Raw genomic sequence first — 23113 nt, 5'->3', positions numbered from 1 at the left:
CATCTCTTGCTTCTGGCATTTAGAGGAGCTTCTGTGATTCTCTACTTGCTGTTTCTTTCTTATTATTCGGAGATTGTACCTCCTTGTCTCTCTGCACGTTAGTGTGACTACATACAAATTAATTTGTGGGATATTTTATGGTACACTGGGTGTAATCAATTTGTTATCATTTATAAAACTTAGGAACACCGCAGGCCACACAGTTGCCATCACTGCCATCTCTCCACATACAGGTTTATTCAAAAGATGCAGCTCAGCTCACCGCATGCCCATAAGCTTTGTCCCAGGCTGGACGCCAGGGAGGGAGGGCGGGCGGGCAGGCGAGGCGCTGCCTGTGGGTTGGCCGGCTGGGGATTTGGGGCCCTTAGCTGATCCCTCCCAGCTTCACATTCCTCCTCTGTAAAATGTGGGGATCCCACTACCGCTTCCCCTCAAGGCTGCTGGAGGGTGGAAGGGTCACCTGAGTTAGGAGGCGAGGTCACGGTACCGAGAGAAAGCCGTTGTCCTTTTCTGAGGATAAAGTGGAGGATTGCTAGATGCCGTCCTTCAAGGAGCTGACGGGGGACGGACTGGGCTCCACCACCCAGTGACATTACTGGGAAGACGGGAGGCATCTCACTCATTCTTGGGGGGATGTTGGGGACGGGGGTGGGGGACACCAGCAGGAGAAGCGCTGGAGAGGGAATCCGCTAAGTAAGACCTGGTGGAAGAGTAAAGCTGGCCAAGCGCCGGTGGAAGGTGAGCGAGCAGGTGAAGGAATGAGGCGGTGGCGTCCGGCACTGGGAGCACAGCGTCAAGAGCTATAGATGTGACAAGGGCAGTTCCCGGTGGCCAGACGGTGGACAGGGAGGGAGCAGCGGGGAATGCGGCTGGAGGGGCAAGTGAGGCCCGCATCTCAAAGTCCCTGTGTTCAAAGCTTAGTACCTTGGGCATTATTTACCCCGAGGACCACAGGACTCTGGAGGCAGTTTCCTTTATCACCACTGGCACCCCTTCCAAGAGGGTACTTAAATTTTTTAAGTGGATAAAGGAAATTGTTTAGAAATGCTTGTTTCGACACATTTAAAAAAAATGTTTCTGTCTCTGGGCCTAAATGTCAGAGTAAATTATACTGTTGTTCCTAAGACACAGTGACAGTTGGCCGCGTGTGCCCTGGCCCCTCTCTTGATTTTTCTTGCCCCTTCATTCCTTACCTGTCCCTCATCCCACCCCCCTGTATATTTTGAAGATGCCCATTCCTTATGTGTTTGATTCATGGTCTTTTAAAGGTGCATGTGTCCTCATACAAGATACACTGTTGGGGCTCCCAGGTGGCTCCGTGGTTGAGCGTCTGCCTTGGGCTCAGGCAGTGATCCGGGGTCCCGGGATAGAGTCCTACGTCGGGCTCCCTGCATGGAGCCTGCTTCTCCCTCCGCCTGTGTCTCTGCCTCTCTCTCTGTGTCTCTCATGAATAAATATATAAAATCTTAAAAAAAAAAAAAGATAGTGTTGTTTTCTGTGTGTTTTTAAGTTCGTCTCCTTGGTACTGCGTTATGAATCTCGTCTTGCCTCTGGCGTTGCATGTTTTCCCCCCTGACATGAAGCATCCGTGTTGCTACGTGTCCATCTAGCTCGTTGCTTTCAACTGCTGCAAAGTCCACGCACGGCAGGCTTCGTAGCATTATTTATAAAAACAGTTGGAAAGAACCTCAATATCGCACACTAGGGAAGGGTTAGGTAACCTGGGTACCTTAGCAGTGTGAAACTGAGTCTTCATTAACAACATTCTGGATGCCGTGGAAACATGTTTATACCATGTGAAGGGAGGGAAGCAGACAAAATTGAGGGAGAGAAGCAAATTGTCTTTACCCTATGAAAGCCACCAAGTAACAAATACATATTCATGGGGCCAAGGGCTGGAAAGGATCAGAAAAGAATGAAAACAACTCTGTATGTCGGAGCGGGAACTGTGGGAAACGTTTCTCCTGTAGCTGTTAGTAATGATTAGGGTGTGCCTGGGGATTTGGCCTACACCCCGTAACTTTTCCCATAGAATGATCTCGGGGGAGGGAAGAGACCAGAGAGATAATCCGCTGCCTGTTCCAGTGCTGGCATCTGGACGACCCTCCTCAGCCAGAAAGGTGCGCTCTGCGGTCCCGGCAACTGCATCTGCCACCGCCCAGGGGACATAGGATGGAAATTAAAAATCCCTTTCAGAAGACTGAGATCCAGCGCTGCCAGATTTAACTGTCTTCAAGAAAAGTGAAGTGCATGAAAAGTCACGTAGCATTATTCTCCCATTTGTGCAAAAAAAAAAAAAAAATATAAGACACAGACTTGTACAGGCCTGGAAAACTCCTGGAAGGCAGAGACAAGAACCGGTCAACAGTGACTGCCCCCCCCCACCCCCAGGTGGGGATGGGGATCTGGGCGGGGTAGGAGGGGCGCCGGCTTTTCTTCAAATTATGAGAGAAGTATTCACTATCTTCTCTTTAAAAACCACGCACCAGGTACCGATCTTTCCAATCAGAATTTTATTTTCCCAAGTTTGAACCCCCAAACGTCCTGGCCTTGAGGTCTTAATTAAAACATCGCTTTGCAGACGTCTTCCTTTTTGACTCATTACAAGGAGATTTCCAAAGTAACAGATGCCCGAGCCCCACACCTGGGAGTCCCAGACCTGCACTGGCTTGCAGGGGGGCGGGGGGGGGGCTAAGGCCCTGGAGGGCCGCTCACTCGGACACGGGGGGGGCGGGGGGGCAAGGACTGGGCCGGGCCCCACCGCGGCCCGCGGAGGCTCCAGCAGCACAGCCACGGGCCGGACCGCGCGGGGTCGCCCTGCCCGCTGCGCCCGGGACTCCCGGGGCCGCCCCCGCGCACCCCAGCCCCGCCCCTCCCCCCCCCGCGCACCCCAGCCCCGCCCCTCCCCCCGCGCACCCTCTGCTCCCCGCGCCCCTCCCCCTCCCCCTCCGCCTCTCCTCCCGCGCACCCTCCGCCCCGCCCGCGCGCCGTCCGCCCCTCCCCCGCGCCCCTGCGTCCGTCCCGCCTTCCCCCTCGGCACCGTCCGCCCCTCCCCCCTCCCCCCTCCCCCCTCCCCCCGGAACCGCCGCCCCGCCCCGCCCCGCCCCGCCCCGCCCCGCCCCGCCCCCGCGCATTCTCTGCCCGCGGCCCGCGCACCCTCCCCCCTCCCCCACCTCCGCGCCCGACCGTCCGCCCCTCCCCCGCCCCTCCCCCGCCCGCCCCTCCCCCGCCGCGTCACCCGCGCCCTCGCCAGCACCCAGCCCGGCCGCGCGGGGGGAGAGGCCGCGTCTCGGGTGGGGTCGCCCCTGGGCCCGGCGCTAAATTCGAACCCCGCGGGCGCGGCCGGCGGGCTGGGCGGGGACCGCGGGCTCCCGAGGGCGCCTCCCGGGCCTGCGCCGCCCGGAGCACGCGTCCGCCCGCCGTTCCCGCCGCGCCCGGCCTGCGGCGTCGGGGCATGGACCGGGGGGGCCCGGCCGGAGCCCGGAGGCACGTGCTGCTGCTCCCAGGTACGGGGCGGGGGGGCGGGGGGACAGCGGGGGGACAGCGGGGGATGGGACCAGGGGGCACCGGGGGATGTGCTCCTGCTCCCAGGTACGGCGGCGCCCGGGGATGGGGGCGGGGGGCACGTGCTGCTGCTCCCAGGTACGGGGCGGGGGGCGGGGGGATGGGACCAGGGGGCACCGGGGGATGTGCTCCTGCTCCCAGGTACGGCGCCCGGGGATGGGGACCTGCGCGCGGCGGGCTCGCACCTGAGCTGCGGCTGCGGATGCGCCCCCTCCGCGCCGCAGCATCGCTCCCACCCTCCCACCCGAGCGAGCGCAGAAACTGACCGGGCGCCTGGGGGCGTGGGGAGGGCGCGGGGGGCGGCAGGGCCGGGACTGCACGGAGCGGCCCGGGGGTGCTGCTCTGGCTGCGCTTTCCCGCCCCCCCCCCGCCCCCCGCGACCCACAGGCCCCAAGGGGCTGGGACACTGCGCTAACCGGCCGGGCCTGGGGCAGCCCGGGGGACCCGGGGGAGGGGTGGTTCGGGGAACCCCGGTGAGGCGGGTGAGCCAGGCCTTGTCCCCCCCCCCCCCCCCCCGCCCGGGGATGCCCGCCCCCCAGGGTGTGAGGCCGGGGATGCTGCAGGCTCCGATGATGGCCAGAGCCCGAGGAGAGGAGTGCGGCCTCTGGGGTGCCCCCCACCCCCATGCGCTGGCATAACGCCCGAATTAAGGGAAACTTGGTTTTAATTTTCACTGTGTCTGACTTTAGGGTCAGCTCAGCACAAGCGGCGCTGGTCCAGCGGAGAGCGCTGGTGACGCTCGTTACCCAGCAGCCTGGACTCTGGACGAAAACTGAACATTAGGACATGCCCGTCAACGATGATACTTGCTTGTGTTTTTTTTTCTCTCTTTATAAAGAGGTGGGATGTACAGTCAAGCACACACACTTAAGCGTGCAGTTCAGTGAATGCAGCCTCGTAGGTGCGAGCTGTCTACAGGTGCAGCCCTGATCCTGCAGGTGCACGCGCAGCACACCTGTCGCTGGGGAGCCTTGGTAACCGCGCTGACCCCTGACCGCTGTCCCTGGGCATTTGCTTTCCCTGTTTGGGGGGGCGGGCGCCCCTTCAGTGTGGCCCCTTTGGCTTCCCTGGTATGTGCACGTTCATCCCAGTTGTGTAGAGCCGCGGCTTGGTTTACTGGCTGGTTTGTGTGTTCGTTGCTGTATGTATTTTATTGAACGACTGTCCATGACCTTTTCCTCTACTGCCGGTGGGCATTTGGGTCGTTTCCAGCTTGTGACTGCTGTGACACTTGTAAGAACGTTCTTTGAGGAGGCCCCGTCTGGGTGGAGCGCTCATGCCCCTGCGGCCTGTGCTCGGGCGGGCGGACCTCTGTGGTTCTAGGTTCCCCTGTGTTGAGCTCCAGCAGCAGCTGCTAACTGGTTTCCCCAAGGGCTCCTGCCGACTTGCGCTCCACCAGCAGAGCGGGCCACATCCTCGCTAGACGTGTGTGTACTAAAACCCGGGAAGCACGATTCCGGGTTTTGGTAGAATCTGTCACAGATCATGCCTTCCTTTATGCTTCATGTCGTTGCTAGGCTCTAGCAGAGGTCGTGCCCGACGTTAGAAAAACCCTCGCTCTTGTCCCATCAATTCAGTGAGATTTTCAGGGTAGGAACTCTAACCATTCGTTCCCCATAGAGGGCATCTTTATTATTCAGATACACGCGACGGCTGAGGATAATTTGAGTTGCTTATTTTGTTCTGTTTCATCGGCATCGGCATTTTCATTCTTCAAATGTGTTTGTATCCTCATCGTATTAAACGACACAAAAAAAAACTTTAAAATGATTAAATATCGATTGCGTCCCCGAAAATGATAGGTTCAGTGTGCGTACTTCTGGGCGGTGAGAGTTTCAGCGCGGTTCCTGTTCTCAGCTGAGATGTCCTGTGACCTTTGAACTCGTCAGGGGAGGCCGAGCCAGCTGTTGGGGAACTGTGCTGCCAGCGAGGGCTGCTCCTGTCCTTCCGGCCGGCCTTGAGTGCCACCTGCAGGCTCTGAGTGCACAGCCCGGGTGGCTTGGGAGTTCCTGCAGGGCAACAGTGCTGCTCAAACTTGAGGGCATCGGTCACCTGGGGAACTGCGCCCCAGCCCCACAGCTCCTGATTCAGTGGCTCTGGGATGGGTCCTGAGAACGTGCATTTCAAACAGGTTCCCAGGTGATGCCGCTGCTGCCGGTCCGCAGACACTGCGAGGAAGCACGGCACTGAGACAGCCGTTGCGAGCGGGTTGGGAGGTAGGAATGGGCAGCCCCGGGTTTAGCTCTCCTTGTGTGGGCAGAGTTAATGTCGTCGGGGGCGCACATGCGCACAGGCTGTGAGGCCTGTCTTCAGAGGTACATGCTGCTGCTGGTGGTGCTGGTGCTGGTGATGCTGGTGGTGCTGGCGCTGGTGCTGGTGGTGGTTTCTAGCAGATGCGAAATCAGCCCCAGTAGGTAGTAAATTTGAGAGAAAGAGACTGTGTCCTGGTTGGAGCGAGCACCATAGCTACGGTGGACTTGGGCCCTTAATGAAGAGAACAAAGGTTATATAAGATTTTTCATAAGTATTTGGTAGAAGCAGTTTGTACTCAGTTTTATTTATTTTTTATTCTTTAAAGGTTTTTTATTTATTCATTCATGAGAGACACACAGAGGCGTAGACAGAGGGAGAAGCAGGCTCTGCAGGAGCCTCCAGATCAAAGTAGACCACGGCACATCTTCAGCTGCAGACAAGTTTTGCAACGAAGCTGCTCCCCTTTATCTCAAGAAAACACCCGTCCAGAAGTGTTTTAGGAAGAGTTGCATTGGTTATCTACTTCCCCACGGCAGGAATAACGCTAGCTTTCGTGGGGATAGAGGATGGGTTGCTTTTTGGGAACTAAGAATCACAGGTGGCTTGCTTGCCTTAGTCCTTCCGAATATATTAATGAGCCTTTTATGAGAGTCAGCATGATGATCACAAAGAATAACGTCAGATTTGTGTTTCCAAATAGAATACAACAGTAGACCGGAAAGCGTCGTATCACTGCAGCCTTTAGCGCTACGTTCTAATTAAATGATTGAAAAAGAAGTCAGGGACACCCTGGGTGGCTCAGCGGTTGAGCGTCTGCCTTTGGCTCAGGGTGTGACCCCGGGGTCCTGGGATCGAGTCCTGCATCGGGCTCCTTGCAGGGAGCCTGCTTCTCCTCCGTCTGCCCCTCTCTCTCTGTGTCTCTCATGAATAAATAAATAAAATCTTTAAAAAAAAAGTGAAATTTAGAAGGCAAGACTAATTTTTATAGTTAATGGTAGAGAGGATTTATATTGCTGTTATTTCTGATTAGAGTCCTGTAGCTTTTTAGTAAGCCTACAAGAAACACCTCTTATTTGGGGGAGAAAAAAAATAACAGTTTAAAGTATGTGGTAAAGGAAAATAGCTATAGACCTGAATGGCTTGTCGGTGGCCCTGCACAAACAAGCAAACAACCATAAAACTTTTTCCCTCCTCTTCCTAAAGGTACAGGGTTAGAAGTGGGTTTTCCGTTCTTGGGCAGCACCGTTTGCCCGGCGCGTGGTTGTGTTCCTAAGAGAGCCTGTGGGCTGAAGGCTCGCCCAGTGAGGGGCCTGCTCCCCGGGGGGGCCTGTGCATCCCCTGGCTGCGCTGCGCTGGGTGCTGCGGGTGGACAGTCCCTGAGTATTTGTCCCCTACTGAGTAGTCTCCTGCGGGCCGTCAGCAGCCTGGAGGCACGTTTGGTATTTTCCACGCGGATCCTGAGGCTGGTTCTATCCCCAAAATTGTTTCTGGTGGCGACCCCGGTGACCTTGGCGAGACCGCCGCCGGACCTGCTCCCCGGGCCGGCCGCGCACGGTCCCGAGTGTGGACTTGGTCACCTGTCGGTTGGCGTCACGGGCCTAGGAATCGGCCCGAAAGATGTAGGACGTTTATGAGAACTTGTAAGGCTCACATATTTAATCTTCCCAGGGCAGAAAAGCATTTTCATAAAAGGAAAGTCAGAAATGTTCATGATTTTGTTTTTTCCTTGGGAGCCTAGTTGACACACGATGTTACAGTAGTTTCGGGTGTGCGACGTAGTGATTCACCAGCTGGACACCGTGTGTTGTGCTGGCCACGAACGTCGCTCCCGTCCATCCCCTCGGTGCTGTGTTCGCTGGTGCGGTGCCTCGTATCCTCCTGCCGCCTCCGGCCCATAACTGGGGGGCGGATCTCCCACTCCCCTTCGCCCGTTTTGCCCGTCCCCCGTCGCCTCCCCTGTGGCCACCATCCCTTTGTTCTCTGTATTTATAGGCCTGATTCTGCTTTCTGTTTACTTGTTTTGTTTTATTTTGTTTTTCCATTCCTGAGTGAAATCATGGTATTTGTCTTTCTCTGTCTAACTTATTTCACTTTGTATAGAACGCTTCTAGGTCCTTCCGCGTGGTTGCAAATAGCAAAATCTCATCCTTTTTATGACTCATATTCTATTGTTTATTTTAGATTTACATACACACACATATATGTCATCTTCTTTATCCATTCATCTGTTGATGGACACTTGGAGTCCGTATCTTGGGTGTCGTAAGTAACGCTGCGGTAAACATAGGGATGGCCACGGCAGCATTTTTCTAGCTGTGTCTCCCAAGGCAAGGGAATCAAAAGCACCACAAAATAAAAAGCTTTTTTTTTAAAAAAAAAATTGACTACCCCAAAATTAAAAGCTTCTACACAGTGAAGGAAATGATCGACCAAACAAAAAGGCAACCTACTGAATGGAATATATTTGCAAGTAATATATCCAATAAGAGGCTAATTTCCAAACTATATAAGGAACTTACATAACTCAACATCAAAAAAACCAAATAATTTGATTAAAAAATGGGCACAGGGACCTGAATAGACGTTTTTCCAAAGACGACTTCCAGATGGCCAACAGACACGTGAACAGATGCTCAGCATCCCTCATCATCGGGAAAATGCAAATCAAAACCACCACGAGATACCAGCTCCCACCTATCAGAAGGGCTAGACTCAGGAAACAGAAATAGTAAGTGTTGGTGAGGGCGTGGAGAAGAAGGAACCCTCGGGCACCCTGTTGGTGGGAACGCAAAGTGGCGCGGCCGCTGTGGAAAACAGATGGGGGTTCCTCAAAAAATTAAAAGTAGAGCTATACTGTATGGTCTAGTAATTGTATTTCTGGGTATTTACCGACAGAAAACACAATTTTTTATTTGAATAACAGAAAAGGGGCTGCACGGATCGTCCCCATATAGGGAAATAAACTTTGACCACGATGTTAAGAAACAACTTACCGATATTTCCTGAAGCGTTGCAATAAAACCTAAAACTAGGTTTGTACCATCTGGATGTGTGTTTGTCCACGTCCTTGGACACATTGCAGCCTCTTGATAAACCCCAATTTCCTCATGTTTAAGGTGGGGAAAACGGTCCCAGCCTCCTCTCTTAAGCTCTTCCTTGCACCCCAAGCCCTTAGCCCCAGACTTGGGACAGAGTCAGCATCCAGTAAACATTCGCTGAAAGCTATTCTTAAATTTTCCTCATCTTTCTGTTTCTGCTCTTATTTCACTGGGTACTTAGACTCTCCTTTACTGTAAGGCTCAGGGATATTGGGGATACACACAATCTCTTTCTTTGAATGGCTGTGACCTCGGATCTGCCTGGACCCCACCTACTCTCCTCCATGTCCTCTGCCTGGCAAATGCCTATTTATCCTTTAAGCCCAGACCACAGCTCCCCCAAGACGTCTTCCATCTGAGCCTCTCCCCTAGTAGTGTGCAAGCGGGTGGTATAAACCTAGTCGACCTACTTACACATTTCATCATGGTTATTCAGTTCAATATATATGTGTGTATATTTGTGTATTCATATATATGTATATTCGTGTACATATCTTCTATATATTCTTTAAATTTTTATTTGTTTCATTATTTATTTTTTATTTATTTAGTTTTCGTGTCCATATCTTCTATATATTTTTTAAATTTTTATTTCGTTATTTATTTTTTAGTTATTTAGTTTTTTATTTAGTTAGTTAGTTATTTAGTTATTTTATTTATTTAGTTAGTTATTTAGTTATTTATTTAGTAGGCTCCACGCCCAGCCTGGAGCCCAACATAGGGCTGGAGCTCCTGCCCCTGAGATCATGACCTGAGCTAAAATCAAGAGTCAGACGCCTAACCTGCTGAGCCACCCAGTTCACTATCGTTTTCCTCTAAAGCTCCGTGGAGCCCGCAGTCCAAGCCAGCGGCGTGTGCTTCCTGCGGCACCACCATCAGCCTCCCGGTGCCGGGCGTCTTGGCTTCAGCTCCGGAGCCCGCCCTTGCCGAGTGTCTCTGAAAGCAGAGCACGCCCCTTAGGATTTCCAGCCTTTTTGTTCAGGGGTCCTTTGTGTGTGCTTTTTAAATATCTTTAAAGGGTAACCTTCCATTCCAGGTATGACTGTTGCTAAAGTGGACCTGGCTGCCTGCCGAAAGGGTCAGCTCTGCGCATTCTGATGCCTGTTGTGTTCCCTGCCTCTGACACGACTCGGATCCAAACTGGCCCAGGTCTCTAGCCAGAGCTGATGATATCCTGCGAGACCCTAAGCCATTTGGTAGCTCACTTTTGACCAGTTAAATCTTCATGTAGACATTTTTCTCCCAGTATTTTTTTTAGTAACTTTTTAGAAGTTAAATAGTAATACATCCCCAATATAGAAACTTTAGTAATGCAGAAAAATATAAAGAAGAAAATAATTTGCTGCTGAGAAATAACAATTTTGGAAATACCTCGTTCTACTCTGTATATATCCTAGTATAAACTCAGTGTTCTTAAATTTTTTTCTCCTTTTTCTACTTTGATCTGTATTTTACTGTTTACTCTCCCTACTTAGGAGTTTATTTCTATGGTAACAAATACACCAAACAAGTACTGCTCTACAGCATAGACTGCATATTTTGGATGGATTATCTTTAAGAGCAGGTACAGACTGAAAATGCAGATGGGGGCCAGAGAGGCGAGCGTAAATCCACAGAGCCATAATGGACACAGGGGCAAGCTGGGATTCTTCGTAAGGCATTTGAGGTCGAATTTCTCAGGACAAGCATGGCCTCCTGCAAACGCCCCTCGGTGTGCTTGCCATCACAGGACGGCAGTGCGGGTGCGCCGTGAGTCAGCCTGCCTTAGTATGCACATCACTGTTTCATGTGGAGTCCGTCCATCCTAATTGTGTTACAAAGCTGGCCCGCACTTCTCTGGGAGTTCCCCAGCCGGGTCACACGGTCCTAGGAAGGGCCAGTGCGAGTTGGGGGCAGGGACAGGGTGAAGAGTCTAAGAACATCAGAGCTAGGGTGTCCTGGCACCGAGAGGTCCAGGGAGCCTGCCTCCCTAAGAGGTAACTTCCTCTTCTCAAACCAGCACCCTCCAGCTGGTGGAAAACCGATCCACACCTCGGATCTTCAGAGCCTGCTGGGAGAAGCTGCCTCTTTTCTCTTTATTTCTTGTTCCAGGCCAACCTTCCGACCGGCCACACTGTGATCACCTGCAACCCCAGCCTCATCCCCTGTGAGCTGTAGCCTGGAGGGGCGAGCCCCAGGTGGGAGACGGGGAGGCCCGAGGGGTACCTGAGGGTAGGGAGCACTGTTCAGAGGACGGCGAGGCGAGGCGAGGCAGCACGAGAGCTAGCCCCTGCCCCACTCACCGGTGGGCCTGAGCTCGGGCCACACGGCACCAGGCCCGTCTCAGCCGAGCATGCGCACTTTCTCAGTGGCCTCTTTGACCAGGTGACATATAGGTGGGGCACAGGTTCATCGTATGAAGAAGTATTTTTGGGCGGTAACTTCTATCTTCCTTCCTTTACCCAAGGTTTATGTAATTTTTAGGAAGCCCACCCTCTAGAGCCTGTTACCTTCCAGCTCTTAGACCGTTGCACTACACGCCGGTGTATGTTGCTGTAGTTGACTCTGCGCGGCCTTGGGAAGTGGTCAAGGCAGGCTTGACCATCACCGCTCTACAAGGCTCAGAGAAGTCAGCTCATCTGTCCGGCACTCGACAGGAATCAAATGGCAGAGACGACGGGCTCTCCCCGTCCTCTAGGACCCTGCTTTGTGCCAGAGGCCACCCTGCTACGGAGTGGGGGTCTCTTACCAGGGTGGGAGAGGTGGAAGGATCAGAAGGGGCCTGGGCTCCCTCTGCTGTCAGCTTGCAGACTGGGAACCAGGCACGCCTCCTGTCCTGCAGCCGGCCCTGGTATTATTAGACATCTCAGTCATCTGTCCTTTCCACCTCTCCAGAGTTTTCCTGCTTCCCAGATATTTCAGGAGCTGAGCTCCATCTCGATAGGTCGCCCAACTTTGTGGCTCCGAATTGGCTGCACACCTGAAATTTTTCATCCGTTTCTTCTTCAGCACACAGGCCAGTCCTAGAAGCATGGCTGTTGATAGGGACAGCCCTCAGAAAATGGGGATTTTATCTTCTGTGGTCCGTGGGGAGGGCCAGTTCTTATTTTTTATTCTTTCTTCAAAGCTTCAAAAGGTATTCTTAGAGGAACTCATAACTTGAAAATCATTTCTCTGGTGCATGCCTCTCTAGCTTTCTTGGTTTGCCTCCTGTCGTGTTTAAGGGAACTGAGAGCTTCAAAGCTGGGAAAATGACCCAGATCCCTTTGATGGCAGTGGTAACATCTTGGGAAGGGAAGACGTTAGTTATTGCCGAAATTAGCATTCCTGGAAGTGGCAAGTAACTTGAAAATCATGCTGATTTGTCTTGCGTGCGCTGTACTTGTGTCCTACCCAAGTGTTTCCAAGGAGCTGTCCCCGGCCATCAGACAGACAGGAACCAAGAGAGTTGAGTAGGTCTTCATGGCGATGACTACGCAGAATGGACTGGAACTTATTTAAATCACTCCGTTGCACGAGCATGAGAATGATACTCTCATCTTTTTTTTTTTTTCCCCTATTACATTTTCTTAAGAAAACTGAATAGCTTTGATATGGTGCTTTGATGTCTGTTCTTTCCTTTCCGAGTAACAGTGGGTGTGTGTTCCTCAGAGCTTACCTGCTGTGTGCCAAAGATCCGACAGGTCCACGAACAAACGCCCGTTGCTTCCAAGTCATAAGAACACTTGGCAAAAGGTGGCTCTCTCCGCTGCCTCGAGTCTTTGAACTTTAAATGATGTGAAGAAACTGGTCTTAACCAAGGGAGGGATGGGAAAGAGCTGCCAGGCTTGGACCGTGGGTGATAAATAACTATATCAACTGTACAACCCACACTGCGTAGTCTGAAGATGAAAAAGTGTTCCATTTGGCTTCTGCAGGACGTCCCGAGTATCCTCTCGATGGCACAGAGGCGTGAAGTCCGTGCATTGATCCCTGCTGGGTACGCCTTACCCCACCTTACCCCACCTTACCCCACCTTACCCCGGGAAGCCTAGGCTGCTCGCAGCTCTGTGTAGGCCGCTGCGCTTCCTCTTCTCACCTTTGGTCAAACTTGACTTTATCGGTTTATCACGCGATGTTTCTTGTGTCCCACAGCAGATTTCTCTCGTCTTTTATTTCTGTATTTTTTGATCCAGTGCTTTTCTCTTTCTCGCTCTCCCCGGCCGCCCCCACCCCCTGCTTTTCCGCCTGCGGCACGCACCCCCGGCCGAGGGGGACCCAGGCCGCACTGGGGTGGGGGCAGCTGCTCGGGGACTCTCTGGTCCTCACGGCTGGGCAGGACACAGCAGGAGGGGACAGGAGTTCGAGACGCCAGTGTCGTAAGAGGACAGTCGTCCCAGAGTGACCGTGCTTCAGAGCTGCGGCTCATGTTTTGTGAGTGAAGAGGATGGGATTTGAGATTAGGAGTTTCTCTCAAGTGTCACCGTTTCAGCGGTTGGTTGCCTGAGTTCATGCCTGGTTCTGGCTGCGGCTAAATAGCCCTGTGACCTTGAACAGTTTCCTTAACTTCGGGAAAGTTTCCGACCCACAAAAATGGGAATCCGAACAGTAGCCACTTCATAGAGATGTTGTAAGGGTGACATTGTGTAGCTCCTGTCAAGGACGTTGCAGTGTGGAGTAAATGCCCAGTACCCCTGAGCTGTTATTTGCTGTTTTATACTCATTGGGCGTAGTTGTCTCTTAATCGCTGGTATGTTTTCTTCAAAGTTCAAGTGCCAGGAAAGGAGCAACCGGATTCTCCTTCCTGTTGAGATACTTAGATCAGGATGGCAAACAGGTGGAAGATTCGCTGCTAGAATTAATCGTGAATTAATGGTGACCAGCGGGACATAAAATTGGATCTTTATAGAAAACACAAAGACCTTGAGAAAAGTGCCATGGAATTGGTTGAGGAAGCTAGAGGGGCAGGACTGGAGACATTTGGAAAGTCTAAGACATTATTGAGTTCAAAGTGGCTGAAAAGACTGAGTACCTGCTTTTGTCTGAATTTTTTAATTTTGGTGAAAATAGCCTTTTGGCCAGCAGGACTTACGTCGTCTCTTATGGAAGAAAAAAGCAGTCAAAAAAAGAGGAAAAAAGAAGGAAAGTGTAAAGCTTGCTGTTTAAAAAATGTAATTTGAAGTCTTATTTTACTCAGCATAGTTTTAGAAGAAGTCAATTTTCTAGATAAATGAAGTTCAGCTTAAGTATCAAAACTTGTTTTACCCTTTTTTTTTTTTTTAAAGATTTTATTTATTCATGAGAGACACACACAGAGAGAGAGAGAGAGGCAGAGACACAGGCAGAGGGAGAAGCAGGCTCCATGCAGGGAGCCCGACGTGGGACTCGATCCCAGGTCTTCAAGATCACACCCTGGGCCGAAGGTGGTGCTAAACCGCTGAGCCACCCAGGCTGCCCTGTTTTACCATTTCTTACTGAGCTTTTTCTAAAATCGACCAATACATCCGTTAACATTTATTGAGCATATCACATATGCCAAAAACTGGGTACTTTACTATATATGGTCTTAATTTTTTTTTTTTTAGATAAAATGCATTGTGTTTTGAATTTTTAAAAAAGGATATTATGGTCCTAATTTAATCTCTTCTTGGAAAGCTAATTGTTAGGCCCTTAAGTAATTCTGTGCTTAGAATTTTTGACTTTTATATTTTGATCTTATTACCTACGTATTCTTAATGTTTCCATGTCATTGAGAGAAAGGGAACTGATTTTTAATTGAGTGCTTATTACATGTTCTAGTTACTTTCCCATATATGTAAGCTTAAGAAAAACCTATAAAATAATAATTATTATTATGCCCATTTTATAAATGAAACGACGGAGGCGCGCGGAGTCTGAGCATCATGCCCAAGTACATACTGCTGAGTAAGAAGAGTTGCTGGGAGTGGATTATGGACCTTTCGGTCTCCAGATCTTGTGCTCTTTCTATGCTGACATTACTAAAGAAATAGGCCTGAGTTAAAAGTGAGTTAATGGAGGAGACCTCTTCTCCACACTCCCACTCTCTTATTTCTCTGATTCTTTCCCATTATTCTAAAAGCAGATTTTTTTTTCTTCCTTAATTAATTTAGCTATCCTTCAGCTACGCTAGATGCAGGTAAAATTTAGAAAAAAGATAGAGCTTCCAAGCCTGTGGGTGAGGAACTAGGCCATGGGATGACCCAGGATTTTCCAGATTTAAAGGAGAATTTAAAAAGAACCCCTTTAGCTTTCATAAAGCCTTTAATTTATAGTCACAAGTAATTTTGTGTGTCTACAGCCAGGTATAGACTAAAGAATTCATCAAAAGTCTTATAGCAATATGAGTTCCTTACTCATGCTAAGCCTTCAAAATCCGGTGAGGGTAAATCCACCCCTCCATAAAAGCAATGAAAACATTGGCAAAGATGGCCAAAATCAACTTTTTCAAAACTCTTGAAATTAGCCAAGTCTTCCAACAATCTGAGAAGTGTTTATTCAAGAAAAACTGCTGAATCTCATTAAGCAGGGTTTGTGGCATTGTAACTTGAACCGCTCACATATCCCTCTCCTCAGGTCTACAGTAACCTTGAAAACCAGCAGTCTTGCAAACATGGTACTCGTAAAAAAAAAAAAAAAAAAAAAAAAAAAACAGGAGCATTGCAACCACTGGATGGGACGGGCCTTGTTTGGAGCTTCTCAAAAAGTTTCATTCCCAGAATATTGTCCCTGTTTGACCTGTCTTGCAGGTCCCTGGAAAAGCTTGATTGGAGCTCAGAACTTGCTCTGCAGAAAATGCCCTGGCCCCAGGGCCTTTGTCAAAAATAATCACTGGCCAATTGTTTAACATATCAGTTGCTGAGGGGGCTTTAGCAGTTGGGCAAATAAGAACATGGCCAAAAACTTAAAAGGGATAAGGTATCCTTAAGGGACTTGGAAAAGCTCTGACATATTCCTAGGAAATTAAAAGGCTGAGCATTTACTCAAGACTGTGTGCATGCCCAGGAAAGACCTAGAAGGCCCTAATCTCCCACCTCTGACTGATTTTGAGGCCCTAGGCAAGCAGTTAATAAAAGCTAAGGCAGAAGTTTAAATTGCTTGAGTGTTGCAGGCATGTCCCCAAACACATGCAGAACTCCTCAGCGAAGGTTGGGAGAAGGCTCGTTTGTTCAAAACATTTACGGAAATCTCAGACTAATCGTTCACTGACCACTAAACTAACTGAGACATCAGTGGTTGCAGGGAATACAGACTTTATAGGATTAGTCCCGGAAGGTCACTAAGCAAACAGCAATTGAAATGATGACAAAAAGCAGCAACAACAATAAATCTTGGGAAGTTGGGGAAGGAAGTCTGATTTCCAGAATTGTCACATTAACTATTTTATTATCTAAAATGTCTAATTAAAAAAAGGGGGGGGGTGTGGGACACCTAAAGAGAAAGGAAGGTAGGTTTATATACAAGAGAAAAAATGTCAATAAAAACTGTCCCTGAGGAGGACCAATTGTTGGACTTACTCCGCCAAGTTTTTAATCAACTATTATAAATATATTCAAAGAACTAAGGCAAACTTTGTCTAAAAAATTAAAGGGAAGTGTGACAATGAAGTATCACAAAGTAGAGTGTATCAGTAAAGAGAAATTACAGAAGAATATAAATTCTGGAGTTGAAAGGTACAATAACTGAATTAAAAAATTCACTAGCAGGCTCAGTAGCAGATTTGAGCTGGGAGAGAAGAGAAATAGCAAACTTGAAGATAGGTCAATTAGGATGAGCTGGGCTGAGGAACAGAAAGAAAAATGCATTAAGAAAACTGAGCAAAGTCTCCTGGACATGTAGTGCACCACCAACATACCAACAGATGTATAGTGGGAGGCCCAGAAGAGGCAGAAGCAAAGAGAATATTTGAAGAATGCCCAGACACCTCCCAAATTTGATGGAAAACATTACATATTCAAGAATTTCAGTAAACTCCAAGTAGGATAAACTGCAAGAGCTCCACACCTACACACCTCACAGTCAATCTGTCAAATGGCAAAGTTAAAGAGAGAATGTTGAAAGCAGGAAGAGAAAATGACTTATCAAGTATAGGGATCCTCGGTAAGGCAAACTGCTGACTTCTCATTAGAAATCATAGAGGCCAGAAATTAGTTGGATGATACATTCAAGATACTGAAAGAAAAAGCTACTGAACCAAGATTTCTGTATTTGGCAAAACTGTCCTTCCAAACGGAGGGAGAAACTAAGGCATTCTCAGATGCAGAAGAACGGAGGGGATTCATCACTAGCAGACTTGACCTTCAAACATCATGAAGGGAGTCCTTCAGATTGAAAGGAAAAGAAACCAGATGGTAACTTGAATCCACGCAAAGAATACAGAGCACTGGTAAAGATAAAGACATAACTAACTATAAAAGGCGGTACAAATGTGTGTGTGTGTTTGTAGCTCCTTTCTATCTAATTTAAAACACAACTTTAGGGGCATCTGTGTGGAACATTCAGTTGAGCGCCCAACTTTTAGTTGAAGCTCAGTTTGTGATCTCATGGCTGTGAGACTGAACCCTGTCTTGGCTCTGTGCTCGGTGTGGAGTCTGCTTGAGATTCTCTCTCCCTCTCTGCCCTTCCCACTCATGCGCTCTCCCTGCCTCCAAATAAAAAAAAAATAAATAAATCTTTAAAAAATACAACTTCATAAGGCAAAGAAAACCACAAACAGTTGATGGGCTTATATAAAGATGTAATTTGTGTGTGTGTGTGTGTGTGTGTATGGCACATGGTCTATTAGGGAGATGTGACGATTATTAAATGTTTACACCTAATAACAGAGCCCCAAAATACACGAGCCAAAACCTGACAGAATCGAAGGTAGATGTAACACAATTGAATAATAATAGTGAGAGATTTAAATAACCCATTTCTAATATGGCTAAAACACGTAAGGGGAAGATCATCAAGGAAACAGAAGACTGGACCAGTACTATAAAATGACTAGACTTAAGAGACAGACATCTGTAGAACACTCCACTCGACAATTGTGTACTACACATTCACCTTAAGTGAACATTAAACATTCTCTAGAAGAGACCAACCATATCATAGCCCGTAAAACAAACCTCATTACGTTTAAAAAGATTGAAATTACTCAATCAAAATATGCTCAAAACATGCTCTCCAAAACCACTGACATGAAAATAGAAAGCAATAACAGAAGGAAATATGGGGAATTCACAAATATGTGGATATAAATGACTTAACAGATGGATCAAATGGAATGAAATGAATGAAAATGTTACACCATATATCAAAAACATAAGCAGTGCAGGTAAATCAGTGTTCAGAGCGAAATATGTAGTTGTATATGCCTAAAAAGGAGAAAGGTTCTCAAATAGCCTAAACTTCCAGTTCAAGAAACTAGAACAAGGAGAACAAACCAAACCCAAAGCAAATGGAAGGGAAGGGAATGAAGGTTAGAACAGAAGTGAACAAAGTAGAGAAGAGAAAAACAGCAGAAGGAAAAAAATCAATGAAACCAATATTAGTCCTTTTGAAAAGATCAAGAACATTACTGAATCTTTAGCTAGAATGACTAAGAATAAAAGAAGATTCAAATTGCTAAAATCAGAAATGAAAGAGGGGACATCACTACTGATCTTACAGAAATGAAGAAGGATCGTGGGGAACCCTATCAACCACTGTAGGCCAAGAAAATGGATAAGTTATATGAGGTGGACAAAGCCCTAGAATGGCATAAATTACCAAAACCAACTCTATTTCTTCAGACAGACCATCTGAATGGACCTATAGCAAGTAAAGAAATTAGTAAATTAGAAGCTTCTCACAGGAAAAAAAAAAAAAAAAAAGCCCAATCCTACATAGCTTCATGGTAAATTCCACTAAACATTGAACATATTAATGTTAATCCTTTCTAAACTTTTCTCAAAAAATGGAAAAAACATTTCCCAGCTCATTCTATGAGGCCAGTGTTACTTTCATACCAACACCAAAGGCATTAAAAAAAAAGCACAGATCAATGTCCCTCATAAACCTAGATGCAAAAGTTCTCAACAAGTAGCAAACCAAATCCAGAAGTATGTATAAAGCATCATACACCATGACCAAGTGGGATTTATCCTAGGAATGCAGCGTTGTTTGAACATACCAAAAGCAATCAATGTACCATTTTAATAAAATAAAAGCCCCAAACCACATAACCATCTCAGCCACAGAAACAGCATTTGAGAAAATATGGCGCTATTTCATGGTAAAAAAAAAAAACAGTCCAAAAATTAGGAATAGGGAACTTCCTCAGTCTAATAGAGGGCATCTATAAAAAAACCCACAGGTAACGTCATGCTAACATATTTCATAGGAAATTTTCTTTACATGTTGAAATGAAAATACTTTAGATATATTGGGTGAAATAAAATATGTTACCCGCAGTTATTTTACCCATTTTTAATATGTCTCCTAGCAAATTTTAAATTGGAGAAGTGGCTCACATTTGTGGAATGCATTTTTGGTTCTGGACCCAGGGCCTCCAAGGTCTGGTGGATATGAACCCTAGTCCCTGTCCTGTGGGACTGGATGAGGGGAGGAGGAGAGGGGAGGATGGAGCCTGGGAATCGATGAAGTGGGCTGGTGTAGTTGGAGTGGGGTGGGGATCGCGGGGATGCAGTCTTGCTCTGGAGCAGGGGTTTTGTTTTATTCACTGCTGTATTCTTAGTGCCTCGGAATCTGACTGAGCTGGGAATAGAAAACTGGTAATAAAATAAAGTTTGGTGATAAAAAAGACTCAATAAGAGAGTGGTGTTTGTGACTAAATGGTTATTTATGCAGCACCTGATACGTGGTGCTGTGAGTACATGGACTCTAGCAGACGAGAATGTGGTTTAGGGAGGGACCCCCGTGGCATCTGATCACCGTCTGACCATGAAGTGGTCAAGGTGCTACAGAGGAATAAGGGGAAGTAGAGACTGGTCGTTGGAGTTTGACAGAGTTGGTTGTCGCCAGGCTTTTTGATCATGTGAGGCAAAATCTGGTAATTTTTTTTTTTTGACATAGCTGTTTTTTTTAAATAATAAATTTATTTTTTGTTGGTGTCCAATTTGCCAACATACAGAATAACACCCAGTGCTCATCCCATCAAGTGCCCCCTCAGTGCCCGTCACCCATTCACCCCTACCACCCGCCCTCCTCCCCTTCCACCACCCCTAGTTCGTTTCCCAGAGTTAGGAGTCTTCATGTTCTGTTTCCCTTTCTGATATTTCCTACCCATTTCTTCTCCCTTCCCCTCTATTCCCTTTCACTATTATTTATATTCCCCAAATGAATGAGACCATAGAATGTTTTTTTCATATTTAGGAAAGAACACATTTGAAGCCTGCGCCCCTACTTACAACTATTGGCACCTAAAATCAGTTTTTTTCCCAATGTGCACATCAAACAAAACCCCGCTGTGGCTCGGATTTGGCCCAGGAGCCTGCTGAAGATGTCTCTGGTGAAGTGAATGCGTAACTCCTTTGACTTCTTAGGCATCAAAGCAAAGACGTCGGGCGGCGCTAGTGCTAGGCGCAGGAAGGCCTCTCGGACCGGCTTACCTAGTGGTGTCCTCATCTGAAGGCCTCCGATTCCATGCATGTCCTCTCCTTAGCAGCTGTTGCACCTGCAGCCTACATCTGCATGATTGGGGGGCCCGGTGTCCGTCTCTTCCGTGGAACGTCCGTCAGCTCCTCATGGGAGCAGGCTGGGTCTCCTTCGCTCATCAGTAGTTAATAGGTGAATGAGTGAAGTAGGCAGGAGACGTGGATTTTACAATCCATTCTATGGGGGCGCCTGGGGGGCTCAGTTCAGCATTTGCCTTCGCCTCAGGTCATGATCCCGGGGTCCTGGGATCCAGCCCTGCGTCGGGCTCCCTGCTCAGTGGGGGCTCTGCTCCTCCCCCCCTGCTCCTTCCTGTGCTTTCTCTCTCTTGTCTCAAATAAATAAATGGAATATTTTAAAAAATAAAAATCAGTAAAATCCATCCTATCATTAAAGAGGTAGAACAATCCTGTCATTAAAGAGGGTGGCACCTCAGCGGAATCCTGTGTTGAAGGATTCAGTCCGACGGCAGCTTATTTTACTGGCACGCCCGAGAACAGCTGCTCCCCCCCACGACGTGGACTTCTTCAGCGTTCTCTGCGCTGAGGCGTCCCGCGTGTATTTCAGAGAACCTTGGCCTTTGCAGCCAAACGCGTTAACGTCCGTGTTTATTTGCACTTAGTGATTCCAACGTTCTTAGTTTGACGTTTTGGGCGGTAGCTGATCCTCTGGACTTAGTGCCCTTCCTGAGAAAAACGGAGACACTGCTTCCCTTGTATAGTTGGTCGTCAAAAATGATATTTTTTGGACCTTTGGTGTCTGTAAATTTTAATTCTTTCAGCGCTGGAGGAAAGTTGAAGGAGACCTGGCAAGAGTCACCAGAACCAGAACTCTCCATCGAGAAAAAAAAAAAAGAAAAGAAATTTAAAAAATCCATAGTGGTTCACCAAATTGACGTCGGGAGACGGGCGGGCGAGCTGAAGGGGAGACCAGAGCGCGGCCGGGCCGGGGCCGGGGCCGGGGCGCAGCAGGCGGGAGCCACCCGGCGGCCTTCCGGAAAGTTCTTAGCGGCGCTGGGCGTCCCTCGGGTTTGTAAGCCGCACGAAGGAAGGTCTGAAGAGATTCCTGCAGTCAGACCTGCGTGGCTCCGTGCAGACCATCCTCAGAACCACAAGGCGACAGCGCGGGCGGGCGGGGTAGGGCGCGGCCCGGGCCGGGCAAGGGGCCGTGGGCCTCCCCGCTCTCGTGGGGCGAAAACGTCGGCGACTAGTTCCTCTCGATCCTCTTATCCTTGTGAAATGACACGACCTTGAAATTTTCTTTTTTTTTCCTTATTTTTTTTTTTAATTCCGGTATAACTAACCCAGATGTGTTAGTGTCAGGTGTGCAACACGGTGGTTCCACGGCGCACACGTTACGCGTGGACTCCTGACCCCTCACCTGCCCTCTACAGTTCAGAGTCGGCTTTCGGTTGGTTGGTTTGCTTCTTTTTTCTTTACTAATTTGTTTCTTTAATTCCAAATATGAGGGCACCTGAGTGGCTCCGCGGTGGAGCGTCTGCCTTGGGCCCAGGCCGTGACCCCGGGGTCCCGGGATCGAGTCCCACCTCGGGCTCCCCTGCTGCTCCCTCGGCCTGGTCTCTGCCTCTCTGTGTGTCTCTCAGGAGTAAATAAAATCTTTTTTAAAATCCAAATATAAGTGAAATCATATGGAAAACAGTATGGAGGTTCCTCAAAAAAACCCTAAAGCCCCTAGAGTCACCGTAAGACCCAGTAATCCCACTACTGGATGTTTACCCAGAGGATCGAAAACCCTCACTGGACAAGGCCGGGCGCCGTGTGGGCCCGAGGTGCGGCCGGGCCAGGGGTCGCCGGAGGGGGTGCGGCCCGGCGAGAGCTGTTTGCGGCCACCTGACGGGGCTGGGCGCTGGGGTCGTCTGTCTGTCTGTTAAGGGCCAGCTGGGCTCTCTCTCCCCGGTGGTAGCAGGATAGGGGGCACCCATCTGCCTCTCCCTCGGGCCTGCCTGCGTCTCTAGGGTGGCTCTACAGGCAGGTGCGGTGCTCACCTTTCTCGGTGAATCCGAAAATTGCTGCCTTCGAATTGGGGGGCACAGAGTTTGACGTTGCGTGTGACTATTGATAGGGTTCGGTCCTGCCGTCTCGTCTGGCTGCCGTCTGTCTCGTGTGTCCTCCAGAACATCCGTCTCTTACTCCCTTTCTGCCTTTTTGGGTGAATTGAGTCTTTATGGTGCTGTTTCACCTCCCATGCTACCTTATCAGTGACAGCGCTTTTTGTTACTCCTGGTGACCCCTTGGGGCTCGACGTCCCGCCCCCCGGGGACGGGAATCTCCCCGAGGCCTGATCCGTGGCCGCGGCCTTCCCGCCCTGCCCTGGCCCGCGCGCCTCCCCGTCTCGCGTTTCGCTGACGTCCACCTGGCAAGCCCCGCACTACTGGTGTTGTCTGTGATCTTTTTTTTTTTAAGATGTTATTTATTTATTCCTGAGACCCTCAGAGAGAGAGGCGGAGGCCCAGGCCGAGGGAGAAGCAGGCTCCTGCGGGGAGCCCGAGGGGGACCCGATCCCGGGACCCGGGGTCACGGCCTGCGCCGAGGGCAGGCGATCACCGCCGAGCCCGCGGGTCG

The 23113-nt window shown here is 49.2% G+C and overlaps 1 protein-coding gene across 1 annotated transcript in view; it reads left to right on the top strand.

Moving 5' to 3' along the window:
- The first annotated feature begins 3223 nt into the window (after positions 1-3223).
- RNASEH2B (ribonuclease H2 subunit B) overlaps positions 3224-23113 on the top strand; it is a 58967-nt gene continuing 39077 nt past the window's right edge. Inside the window, exon 1 of the mRNA XM_055335969.1 lies at positions 3224-3506. Within this exon, the coding sequence (XP_055191944.1) occupies positions 3455-3506 (52 nt within the window). The 5' untranslated portion in view covers positions 3224-3454. The remainder of the gene's footprint in view (positions 3507-23113) is intronic.

Source organism: Nyctereutes procyonoides, unplaced genomic scaffold, assembly GCF_905146905.1.
Source record: "Nyctereutes procyonoides isolate TBG_1078 unplaced genomic scaffold, NYPRO_anot_genome, whole genome shotgun sequence".
Classification (NCBI taxonomy): Eukaryota; Metazoa; Chordata; class Mammalia; order Carnivora; family Canidae; genus Nyctereutes; species Nyctereutes procyonoides.
The sequence above is the reverse complement of the archived record's forward strand: the minus strand, read 5'-3'. Positions and strand labels throughout refer to the sequence as shown.